Source organism: Diabrotica virgifera, chromosome 1 (genome assembly GCF_917563875.1).
Source record: "Diabrotica virgifera virgifera chromosome 1, PGI_DIABVI_V3a".
Taxonomy (NCBI): domain Eukaryota; kingdom Metazoa; phylum Arthropoda; class Insecta; order Coleoptera; family Chrysomelidae; genus Diabrotica; species Diabrotica virgifera.
The window spans coordinates 261528102-261542160 of NC_065443.1; the positions used below are offsets into that span (position 1 = coordinate 261528102).

General features: G+C 34.2%; 1 protein-coding gene across 1 annotated transcript in view; it reads left to right on the plus strand.

Moving 5' to 3' along the window:
* The window catches only part of LOC114327995 (uncharacterized), a 116098-nt gene that overhangs the window by 42674 nt on the left and 59365 nt on the right, over positions 1 to 14059 (plus strand). Inside the window, exon 9 of the mRNA XM_028276727.2 lies at positions 3622 to 3911. Within this exon, the coding sequence (XP_028132528.2) occupies positions 3622 to 3911 (290 nt within the window). The remainder of the gene's footprint in view (positions 1 to 3621; positions 3912 to 14059) is intronic.

The following is a 14059-nucleotide window of genomic DNA, read 5'->3' on the forward strand; positions in this document are numbered from 1 at the left end:
TCTGTTTAAGAGTCCATGACTCCACACCGTAGAGCAAAGTACTGAATACATAGCATTTTAACATTCTAGTTCGTAGATGAATACTAATATCACGATTACAAAATAATTTTTTCATTTTTATAAAAGTAGACCTGGCAATTTCAATACGTCTTTTTATCTCGTGATTTTGGTCACCTGTTTCATTGATAAGGGTTCCCAAGTATTTGTATTCGTTTACTTTTTCAAGTTGGGTACCGTTTATTGTGATACTAGTGTCATTTATTAGATTCTTACTGAAGGTCATATATTTGGTTTTTTTGACGTTCATCCTTATGCCGTAGTTATTACAGATCTCATTCATAGTTTCAACTAAATGTTGTAGATCTTCCGCTGTTCTTGCCATTATCACAGTATCGTCAGCATATCGAATGTTATTGATAACTTCTCCATTGACTATTATCCCTTCGTTTGCATATGAGAGAGCTTCTTGGCATATTTGTTCGCTGTAGATATTAAATAAGAGCGGTAACAATATACAACCCTGTCGTACTCCTCTACGTATTTCTATTTCGTCCGATGTTTGTTCTTCTATTTTTATATTAGCTCGCTGATTCCAGTACAGATTTAATATTATTTGTATGTCTCTGGTGTCAATGTTCTTACTCTCCAGGATTTCTTTGAGTTTACTGTGGCGTACTTTGTCAAAGGCCTTTTCAAAGTCTACAAAGCAGGCGTGTACCTCTTGGTTAACATCTAGGCATCTCTGTGTTAGAACGTTCAAGGCAAAGAGAGCATCCCTTGTACCTAATACTTTTCTGAATCCCATCTGTGTATCGTTAATATCGATGTCTAGTTTTTGATAGATTCGGTTGTGAATGACTCTAAGAAATATTTTAAGCAGGTGACTCATCAAGGAGATTGTTCGATGATCTGAACATTGCATTGCCTTAGTTTTCTTCGGTATGGTGACAAACGTAGACAGCAACCATTCTTGCGGTATTATACCAGTACTGTATATTGTATTGAATATATGCAATATTATGGTTACGGATTTATCATTCAAAAGCTTCAGCAGTTCTGTAGGGATTTCATCAGGTCCGTTTGCTTTTCCATTTTTAGCGTTTCTTATTGCGTATTCTACTTCTTCTTTCAATATGTCTGGCCCAGTTGCATTGATTATCTGAGTTAAGTTGTTTCTATCGTCTTCAAATAATTCATTCAGGTATTCTGTCCATCTTTTTATTTTATTCTCTAGATCTACAATAAGATTTCCATCTTTGTCTTTAAGTTTACCTATTTCGCATTTCTTTATGCTTCCGGTTATCTCTTTTACTTTTTTGTGCATATTGAACGCATCGTACTTTTTCTCATAGGTTTCCATTTCTTCACACTGTTCTTTAATCCACGCCTCTTTGGCTTCTTTTATTCTCTTTTTTATGTGTTTGTTTATTTCTTTGTATTTGTCTAGGTAATTCTTCATCTTTCTTCTTTGTTCCATCAAGTCTAGTATGTCCTGTGTCATCCACCCCTTGTTCTTTGTTGTTGTTTTTGTCAGATGTTTCTTTCCTGCTGTTTGTATAGCTGTATTTATGTACTTTAATTTTTGGTTAACGTTATCCGTATCATTAATTTGTTGTTGCACTGAACTGAGGTTTTCATTTATTTCTTCTCCTGTTTCTTGTCGTATATTTTTATTTCTAAGTTTATCTAAATCTAGTGTCTTTCTGTGTGGTCTCCTAATCTTTTTTGGTCTCGCCTCTATCATAGTAACTACCGGGTTATGATCTGAGCCTATATCAGCTCCTGGGTACGTCTTAGTACATTTAACAGCATTACGATACCTCCTTGCTATCAGAATGTAGTCTATTTGATTTCTCACTATTTTTTCTTTGGTATGTTGTGGAGATGTCCATGTATATAATCGCCTAGGAGGTAATTTGAAAAGGGTGTTTGTTATTACGAAGTCTTCGCTCTGGCAAAATTGAATCAATCGATCTCCTCTGTCGTTTCTGTTTCCAAGTCCATAGTTTCCTACATGTTCTCCTACCTTACCTTGACCGACCTTGGCATTAAGATCGCCCATTATTATGTTAATGTGTTGCTTTTTTATTGCTTTCAGCATTTCTTCTAAGTCGTTGTAGAATTGTTCTATTTCACCGTCATCTTTATCTGCTGTTGGTGCATAGACTTGAATAAGATTTATTAAGTTATGTCTTTCTTTAATTTGTATTAATATTAAGCGTTCTGAGTAAGGAGTACAGGTAATTAGAGAATTTTTCCATTTCTTTGAAATGATGATTCCAACTCCGTACCGATGGGTGTTGTTGTCGATTCCGGAGTAATAAAATACGCCATCATTTCGTGTTGAACATTTCCCAGATCCTGGCCATTGTGTATCGCTGATTCCTAAAACATCAATGTTTAGTCTATTCATTTCTTGTTCAACATTATCCAGTTTTCCTGCAGAGAACAAACTTCTTACATTCCACGTTGCAACTCTTAAAGTTGTTGGTTTCTGCATTTTTGTACAAGGATTTTGCAGGTTTACGACCGAGTGAGCCTTGTAGTCTTGTGCTTTTCTCTGTCTGCCGGATCTTGGTATCCGATTCCCATGATCAGTAGAGTTTCCACTATTTTTTGTGTACACCGTAATGACTTAACTAGGGGTACTCTATGAGTCTTTAATGCAGTGGTTCCCCGTTGCCTTCTGCATCCTTCCACCGTTGACCATCCTTGGTTCATCCGCCTTCAAGACCGATTTCTCGATCTCAGGACAAAAGAGTGCCCTTCCACATACTAGCTCATCCGCCCGAAGCCGTTGGCCAGTAAGTGGTGGGATTGCTTATACCGGCAATCATTCGGTAGATTTCACCATATCTGGTTACCCTCACTTAGTTTAGCCTGCAGACCAATGCAGTTGCCCGGGATGTGGCACGAGGAGCCATAAATAAGAGTTGGATGTCTTATGGGGACCAGTTATCAAGAACCATCTCCCGTCTATGACGCTCGATGTGGCCGTTCCGACAGAAAGGTACTACCCCTATAACACATCCCATACATCCCATTTAACTGCCTATCATCCGATAAATAACGCTTCTCAAAAATTTGATGATGGGTCACAGACAAATAAAGTAGTGGAACTAATGATCATAATCATATTTGACAATAATCTTTAGGCACAACAATTATTAAAACCTCTTGTAAAAATTAAACTGAACGACTAATCACAGATGTTCTGACTAGACACTGCTCACTCAGATATTATCTCTATATGATGGCCAAAGTAGACAGAGCAGCACGGACATTTTACAAAAATTAAGAAGAAATGGACGAACATGTCAGTTTTTCGCCACTGAAGTAAATATCTGAAACAAGTTTTTTTAGAACCGGATCAAGTAACAAACCAAACTTCAAAAATGAGAATAAACTTTTTAGACATCTAGATCTTTTGGACTAAAACATAGGTGTAGGTTTTTCACAAAAGATATTTCAAATCGCAATGTAAAATGCTCTCCGAAGCCTATGATTGAAATCCACAATCTACAACACCAGAATTTTAACAGTATTAAATTGTGAATACACTTATACGTATAGATATTATGTAGTACATTTGATTTTTATGTTGTTTCCTCTAATTTCTAGAGCTTACGCATCTGAAACATCTCAATTCCTAGCTCCTTTTGAGTCGTCGATAAAACCCCGTAGTGTCACTTCGCCCACAGAATCGTGCGAGGACCCAAATAGAACATTGGCTCCAATGGGCACTTCCGCATCGACAAAAGACTTAAGTCGGGCTATGGGTCCCGACAGTCGATCTCTATCTGCTGATGTGGCCGATTGGAACCCCTTCGAAGAAGCACCGTTTAGCCAGTTGACTGAGGACCATATTTTCGGTGCGGAGTTCGACAAGATTAGAAGAGGAAGCAGCAACAGTAAGTAGTTTTATATAATTTTATTTTCATTGCCAGTCAATTTTAGCATTATTTTAATTTTGATTTATTTTTTTATTTTTATACACTGTTATTCAAGAACAACAATTTATCTATTAAAGCTATTTGTATTTATCAAATTTTCTATGTGGACTTTTAGGACTCTTCTTAATACTACACACTTCATGGTATTAAAGTAAAAAATAAGAAAAAGTACTTAAGCTTTTTTGTGGCAAGAAAGTGGCATATCAAGCCTGAATGCACGAGTTCAATCATAGGTACAGACAGCGAAATTTTTAATTTCTAAAAATTATACATTATCATTCGTAGAAGAATATACAGTGATGAGTGGTCTATTATCCGACAAAATAACGTAAAAGATGGAAAAAAATAATACATTGTGCAATAAAAAGAGATGAAACTAGTAGAGGTGGAAACTTATCAATACAAACCTACAGTCGGAAAAATGAAAGAATACCCATGAACGGTCACATCAATCACTTACATATTTTGTATTTGCTGTCATTTTCTATAAATAACAAACGTTTGATATGGAAAAAGATAGCAAATACAAACTAAGTTATTGATGTGATGTTCATGGGTATTCTTTCATTTTTCCGACTATATAAATTTACATTATATTGATAGTTTCCCACCTTTAGACGTCCCAGAGGAGTTTGGCAACTACCCCTGTGACAGTGACCAGTGGCAGTTGTAGTTGACATACTCCTCTGATACGTCTAAAGGTGGGAAACTATCAATATAATGTAAATTTCTGTGTACTTTCTATTGATAAGTTTCCACCTCTACTAGTTTCATCTCTTTTTATTTCACAACTTATTATGTTTTATGTCTTTTACGTTATTCTGTCGGTTATTATCGCACTCATCACTGTATGATAAATGTGAGTCAAATATTGATAGATCACAGTTTGGCTTTCGGAAAGCACTTGAAACTATAGTCCGTTCCACCTTGACTTTACAGTATAAGGAATATAGGCAATGCAGTGTAGTGATGTTGAAAAAGTAACTATCCTTTACATAGTACTCGTTACTTACGAATACCGAAAGTAACGATTGCTATACAGAGAGGCAAATCGTTACTTTGATTACTCTGATTACTGCGTTACTTCGTACCAATCGTATCAGAGTGAGTACCTATTTCAGTATTGTATCTACAATCGGTTGATATCGGAATCGGACCGGTATTCCACGAGTGTTCGCTATCAGTACAGTTAACTAAAATTTTATCTATGAAGGGCGAAGGCTATGAAGAGTTTTACAGGATTACAGGGGGCTGAGAAGTAGCTGAAACAGAGGGAGGTAAATCATGTAACAAAGCATGCACCCAGAAACAGATGTCTATACGATAAAATACGATTTGTCAAGGTAGATAATTCACAGATGTTTGTTCCTTTGAAAATAAAAATGCAACACATTAGATTTTAATAATAAATACACACTATTCTTATCAGGCCTAAAAAAATACCTAGCCTAGATTGACCGGAAAAAATGTAGAAATGATAATATTTCTAGACTGTGATCATCAACTTTAATTTTACATGTAGGTATGGCATTGTTTTTATTAGACAAGGGCATTTGCCACTAAAAACACAGGAATAAATCTATTTTTAAATATAGTAGGTACCTAGAGACTTGCAACTTTATGCATTGTATTTAGGATTAGGATGACGTCTGGAAAAAAGTCTACAATAGAAAAATGGGTGGAAATGAATTATTACATTTTAAAGTATATAAAACGCATTGAAAAATGCATAAACATGTTAAAATCAGTATATTAAGGGTCATATTTTTTTATTTCGGGGTATTTGGGGTCACTGAACATGAATATGCAATCAGAACCGACCTCCGAAGCACCTGGGTGCCCAGGGTTACTGCTAAGGTACGCCATCAAGAGCTTCGAGGGTTTGTTTTTGGCACTTAATTGATACAAACAGATTACTCGAGATTACTGATATTGTGGAGCAGCAATGACAGAACAAGTAACAACAATAATTAACAAAATCATAAAACACAATAAAATACGGGAAGAATGGAGAACAAGCGAACTAATTCTACCATGATACAATAACTGAAGATATGACATGGAGTCGGTGGGCGGGGCCTATGTAGCTACGTCACTCTGTGAGTAGAACATGTGAGTATTTGGTTGTAATGTGTACAATCAATCACAAAGTTTCGATACGAATATCAAGTTTTTTAGTTTCCCAAAAGACACAAAAGTGCGATGTGTGTGAAAACAATTATGTAAACGTAAACGTGCAGACAATTTTAACGTTAACAACGCTCGTATCTCTTCAACACACGAGCTGCTTGGATATTCTAAAAATTTTCGATGTCTTAAAAAAGAAGCTATTCCATCCCATAATTTAGCCAAAGCGGGAAAAGGCAAAGTGGAATCTGGTAGAGAGCAACTAACTATTTTTAATGGGAAATGAGCCACAATTTTACTAAAAAATGATTTTATTAACGTTTCGACGTCCAAATCGGACGCCGTTGTCAAAATACAAAAAATATTAATGAATTAAACAAAAATATTGTTGCTTAGTAAAAAATTCTTCTAATAATTTATTTAATCTGACTCATTTATATCGGTAATTCATACATTTTAAAGGAGAAGACTTTAAAATGATATTGCCAATTGTTAATTCGATTACATGAAATCATCCCCAACTCAAGAATACCGTCACAGAAAAAAATCATAGCATGTGATCAGTCTTTAAAAATACAATCACATGCAACGGTGACAGTAAAATTCTCGCGTTAGAGATTCCATAGTAAGTCACGAGAGAAAACCAGGAAAAAACCGCGTGATACTATCCCGACATTGTCAGTATTAGGTCTTACTTTAGTTTACTCTCAAAACTAATACCAGATTCTAATATAATACTTACGATAATAATAGTAAGACCTAATACTTACGACGTCATGATAGTATTACGAGGGTTTTTCCTGGTTTTCCCTCGTGATTTACTACGGAATCTCTAACGCGAGAATTTTACTGTCACCGTTGCATGTGGTTGTCTTTTTAAAGACAGATCACATGCTATCATTTTTTTTGTCACGGATATTCTTGAGTTGGCGTTGATTTCATGTAATCGAATGAACAATTGGCAATATCATTTTAAAGTCTTCTACTTTAAAATGTATAATATTATATGTCTGAATTGCCGATATAAATGAGTCAGAGTAAATAAATTTTTAGAAGAATTTTTTACTAAGCAACAACATTTTTGTTTAATTCATTATTATTTTTTGTATTTTGAGAACGGCATCCGATTTGGACGTCGAAACGATAATAAAATCATTTTTTTTTTGGTAAAATTGTGGCTTATTTCCCATTAAAAATAGTTAATTACAAAAATGCCACAAGAAAATAGCTTCAGAACGACAGTAGAGAGCAACGCTGTGTATTATACAATATAATATATAATGAGACGTATCTTGCCTAATAATAAAAAATCATGTTTGTAATTGATTTCTATTATTAGATTATGTTCTTAATAATTATATTTAATCATACTAAACAAAACAGCACTTCTCGAAAATTTCACAACTGATATTAAAAGCTAAAATCTACTCACAACGTGAGTGCTACTCAGAACGTGACGTCATGCGCGACCTGAACGAAATTAGGAACGCTGCGTGTCGTATCTTGGGTTATTGTATCATGTAATTCTACTATTCAGAAAGGAGATAAAAGCAGCCAGAAAACTACTGAGGTATCAACTTGTTAAATACTGCCCTAAAACTTACAACTAAATTTTTACAAGACCTAATGAATCAGAGGATAAGTTTAGCATATGAACAACAGGGTTTTCGTACTGGAAGATCGTGTAACGATGCAATATTCGTCATAAAGCAAATTACTTAGAAATCACTGGAGTATAATAGACCAGCATTTCTATGTCTGATTGACTTGAAGAAAGCATTTGACAGAGTAGAGTTAAGACTCACATATGTAATCCATCTTCTGTATAAAAGAGGATTTCCCTTAGATATCATAAAAACTATTGAAAAAATCTACCATATAACAACAAAATGGAAGTCAGAATAGATGGACAACTTACATAATCTATAGATATAGGCAGCGGAATAAGACAGGGAGACTCATTGAGTCCTATGCTCTTCAATTTAATCATGGATGAATGTTTATGTACATACTTTTGGATGCATTTTATACTGCAATTATGCAGTTTACCCATTTTTCTATTGAAAACTTTTTTCTGTTTCACTATTTCCCTAAAAATCATTTATTTTTTCCGAAATACCTTGGTCTGTGTTTTTTATTGTTATGATCCAAGAATCTAAAGTAATATCTGCCCTGGCCAAAAAATTAGTAGAATTTATAAAGAAAAATCATTTTTAATTATTAAATAGTCTGGACAAAATTATGCCGGGCACCCCTTGTTTTTAATAATTTTTAACATAATAGATTACATATCATTTAATTTCTATCCATTAAATAGATCGGTGAAGGTCGTTGTTATATCGGATCTTATACGAAATACTGAGAAATGCGATTCTCGATATGATTACCGGTACTCAAATACAAAAGTAATCATAGTAATCAAAATATCCTACTAATACAAAATATGTACTGAGAAATGCGATTCTCCATATGATTGCCGGTACTCAAATACAAAAGTAACAAAAGTAATCAAAGTAACGATTACTCGAAAGTAACTATAATCAACATCACTACAATGCAGTCATTATAAGAGTTTTTAGCGCGGTGAGGCCGATTTTATCAAAAATAGTTTGTAATCGAACGTTGAGAGATTAAATTAAAACTGTTTTAGAAAGACAATCTACAATTTTAGGATTCATATGCGTAATAACTATAGTATATCAAATAAACTTATATGAATATGAATCCTAAAATTGTAGATTGCCTTTCTAAAACAGTTTTAATTTAATCTCTATAATGCTCGATTACAAATTCTTTCTGATAAAATCGGCATCACCACACTAAAAACTCTCATAAACTGCATTGTTTCGCAACAGCAGCGACACCTGGTTTCATGGCTCAGCAACATTTTTAGCACTTTTAATTATATTTGCCAATTATATTAGTCCTGGTTACTGGATAATTATCAAGGCCATAGCCCAAAAAAAGAATAAGAAGGAAAAGTAAGATTGAGGTTAGCTATGTTATTAAAAGGTAAACATTGTAGGTATGTAGTAAATAAAATTAATTATTAAAATGCAGTACTACAAGCAAAATAAAATTTATTAAATACACGTTAATAATTGCATATCATGTCAATGTTGTGGAGCAACATATAATTTTTACAATTCATAACACATTTGCGAAATCCCGTTTTCTTCAATGGCAGAAATATACGTCAATTTGACAATATGAATTATTTAAGAAATATGTTAAGAAAGTTGCCCCTCCAAGTACTTTCACACAGCGAATACTGTGAAGTCAAGGTGGGACGGGCTATAAAGAGGCAGTTTTCGCTCTTCAGGAGGTGCTTATACAGCGGTGTAGAGACGTTGTGTATTTGTGCTTTGTGGATTTTAGAAAAGTATTTGATAATGTCAATCATGAACAATTAATAGATATTCTGAAAAAGGCAGGATATTCGGATTGTGGCAAACGTATACTGGGGTCACACATCAAGAGCAATAATTGGCAATGAACTTACTGAAAGTGTGGAGATCAAAAGAGGTGTCCTGGTTGTTCCACAGGTATATGTTGCAGTATTGTTTGGCTAATTCTATTGTACATATAGCATTCTTTTAAAAGTTTATAGACCATATAGGTCTGGATTCCGCGTACCAAAAAAAAGTTGATTAATAGAAAGTTGAAAATTTGTTAATAGCTTAAGGGTGTCTAGTCGGACAAACGTTGATGTATGGGAATACTGGAACAGGGGAAGTTTTAATTGTGGAACAGGTTAAAAATTTGAAACGTCAGACTACGAAAACGTCCCATGCCAATTGATTTGTTGCCCTTTCATTAAACTCTCATGCAAAAATCAGACTGCTATTTATCACCAACGTAATTCCTGTTATTTGACATGTTCTACGTGTCGGACTTAGTAAAATGGCCAATTGGTGATAAATAGCAGTCTGATTTTTGCATGCGAGTTTAATGAAAGGGTAACAAATCAATTGAAAGTTCTGTCCGACAAAATACATACAAAATACGTAGTCTGAATTTCCAAATTTTTAACATGTTCCACAATTAAAACTTCCCCTGTTCCAGTGTTCCCATACATCAAAGTTTGTCCGACTAGACACCCTTAAGCTAGTAACAAATTTTCAGCTTGTTTGGTACGCGGGATCCAGACCTAAGTGCAATTGGACGATAATTTTTTGATAAATCGTTAACTTTTCTTGCAAACATCGTCGTTAACGACGATGTTTGCCCTTTTATGTTGATGATGAACATTTCCATCTTCGTGGCCTAGTCTTGTGTTGTATGAAAATGTCCTGATGGGTCCCTGGACGAGAAGTGTGTGTCCCAGATAATGTTCCTTTTGTCATAATTATTGATTTTTATTTCGAATATTCGCTTAGGGTAGTTAGGATTATTTAGGTTAGGGCTATAATATGTATCTTGTGACCGGCTGAATCACTAATGTGTATTCCAAAATATTTCCATCTGAATAATTTCACCAAATCATTTTATCCGTTTTTTATCTTCTCACTTCTTAGGTGGTACTTTCAAAGTTTTTCTTGTTCCTTTGACTGTTAATAATTCTGACGAAATCTCAGTAACTTACCACTTCTCTGTCGTATTTTTTATACAATCGATACGTAAAGAGATCGTTCACTTCAAGTATTTGGAAATAAATAAACTCTAATCCACCTAACATGTGTTTGCCTTTGTTTTTATTGCCAATTAATATGACGAAAGCAAGTGGTTACTTTTAAAATTTAATATTTTACGGTGTTTTTAAAAAATTATGGATTATGTATCAGTAATGATAAAATTACGTATAAACTTCACGTATTGGATATCCGAGATTGTCCTAATTCTGGACTTTCATCACGGAATAACAATACTCGCCCTTTCTATATGATTTTATCCATGAACTGACGATCTTTCATAATAATTATGATATAAAAATAATATGGAATGGAATAAAAATATACATATAATGATATGATATGGAATAAAAATATAAAAAATAATCTGAAATAATTATTATTTCAGATTATTTTTTTTATTTTTATTCCATATCCATATCTTCTATGAATGATAATATTGTTTCTACACAAATCGGAAAAGTTTAGGAATATTTTTATAACACAATAAAAATAAATTCATGTGGTCATTTAATTTCAATTAAATTTGTACAGTTGCTCATTCTGTAGATTTTTGTGAGTAAAGACCATTAAGATGTCCACTTATGTCCAAAGGCAATGGCACTGCAAGATTAGAGTGGTATCAACAATATCAAAACTAGAATGCAAATGATTGGGTTACAGTTTTATTCTCCGAAGAATCTAGATTTGGATTTCATCGAGATTCTCGTCGAGTAGAGTGTGGGAGACGATCTGCAAATGTAGAACGCTTAAGATATGTCCAGGAAGTTTACACATACAAAGATCGTACAATAATGGTATGCGGTGGAATGGACCTCGTTTTTCCAGATCGGTTCCTTACAGCTTAGCAATATCTCGACAACATTCTTCAACCTATCTTTCGTCAGTTTGCTGGTGCTGTTAGTCAAAATTTTTATCTTATGCATGATAATACTCGTCCACATGTCGTACGCCTAGTGACAGACTGGCTTGCTAACTAATTTATTGATGTGTTGCCTTGGCCAACACAATCCCCGAGCATGCATGGGACATGCTTCAACGAAGAATTACTTCTTTTACGGGTAACATATACATGCCGTTTCGTTTCCGAGAGCGTCTGATAGAAGAGTGGGCAAACATATCTCAATAAGATACCGAAAATCTTATTTTCTCTATGAACGACATACCATACGTTTAGTTTTCGATTAGAGATACGCGAATGAAGGAAATGCTAAAATCGGCAACATTGCTTATGAGATAAGTTGCATCGCCTTGTAGAATCGACGAATGACTGAATAAATCAGCGCGACTCGGGTATGGGAACCGGGGAAGCAGTGCTGCCATGTATTGGGTGTACTCCTATATATAATTTAAAAGTAAACACACGGTATGTAGGGCCGTAATAAACCAGGAAGCCATATTTCAAGGATCAATTTTGTTTTTTTTTATTACGCCCCTTTTTTGTGATGACCTAATTTTTTTTAATTGTACTTAAAGGCATTTTCATTATTTTTGACATTTGAACAATTTTTTTTGTATATTAAATATTACTGATCACGATAAATCGATTATTATTTATCCAAAACAATTAATAAGAAATTACGTTTCTTTCTAAAAATATCCTAAAATATTTGTAAATAGTACATATTTGCATTTATGTTTTCTTCATATCATTTTTTATTTCTTAAGCAATCCCGTATTAAATAAAAAATCACATTTTTTTATTATTAAATGGAATTTCCTAATCTATGGCCTAAAAAAGAATGAAACAATTTGGTTTTTATTGCTCTATTTTTTAAATATAATTCTTTAATCGTAAAAATGTAAATAAGATAATTAGTTGACAAAAAATTAAAGTGTAAATATGATCTAGAAAGATACGTAGCATGTGGTAATAAAGTTAACAAACTTTCAGTTTTATAGTGATAGTACCAGAGGTAAGTTTGTTTTTCCAAATTTTAAATGCACTTTACTTCGACGGGTAATTACGATAATAAACTACTTTGGTAGGATATGATACACTAATCACAAAAAGTATCGCATAATTTTTGAAACAGAAAAAAAGTTTAAAAATAATTTTTAATTTTTAGCAGAATGTTATAATACTCGTTTAGGTTCAAAACAGAGGGACCACGCTGCAGCGCTACGATGTGGCAAGCCACTGTCGCTCGTCTGGGATGGAACGTCCACTCCACATACGAACCCACGGCCAATCATCGGAAACTACTTTGGTGGATCCACAGCGTAGCTAGCGCTGCAATGTGGTCCGTCTGTTTTGAACCTTATCGTCTTCTTTAGACGTCTACAAACCCATAACATTGCAAGTTGAAGCGTGTTTTTCTTCTTCTTCATGTACCATGTCCTTTCAGAACGTTGGTTACCATCAGAGCTATCTTAATTTTATTCACTGCCACCCTAAATAGCATGCTTGTATCAACACCATACCAATCTCGCAAGTTCTTCAACCATGAGGTTCTTCTTTTAGAATCTTCGTCTAGAATCCTCAAATTATTTTAGTGATAACAACTTTAGCATGGTTCTGATTAATATTCGTTCTATAAGATATAAAACTGATGAATTATTTCTGTTTCTAGAGGAATTAGGGTTTCCACCGATAGTTGCGGTTACTGAGCACTGGCTTGAAGTCAACGAGCCTTTTTTGTAGAAAAATATTCCACTATTGCTAGGTATGACCGTCCAAGTTCAGCTCATGGAGGCACCCTAATTCTTTCTACAAATAATGATTTTTCTCTGGTAACAAAATATGACTTTCTATTAAGTGAAGCATTCTTTGAGTTTTCCTTAGTTTACAGTAAGAACCTTAATCTTTATATTATTTGCATTTATAGATCACCTGACTCTTCCGTGGAACTATTTTTTCAGAACCTGCTTAATTTGTTAGATGACCTGCCCCATAAAAGCAGAAAAATTTTATGCGGGGACTTCAACATTAATTATGCTGCTGCTTGTGCTACACAAATATCCCTGGTCAACATATTTGAATCATATGGTCTATCAATGCACATTGATTCTCCTACAAGGATTACAAAAACTTCATCTACCATAATTGATTATATTGTCTCAGATTTCTCACCCCTTGATGTCTGCGCTACAACTGTTAATGCGGGACTATCTGATCATGAAGCGGTTTATACGAAGTTTAACATCTTTAGCAAGTCCTCCTCGAAAACTCGACGTTTAGGCAGGATTTTTTCCGGTCGGAACTTTCGTAAATTCCAAAATTTATGCTTAACCTCTGAGTGGCACTTTCCTTCCATGGACGTCGATTATAATTTCAGTGATTTTTTGAATAAGCTGGTCTGTATCTTCAATAAAGCATTTCCTTTAATCACAATTAAGCAAAAATAC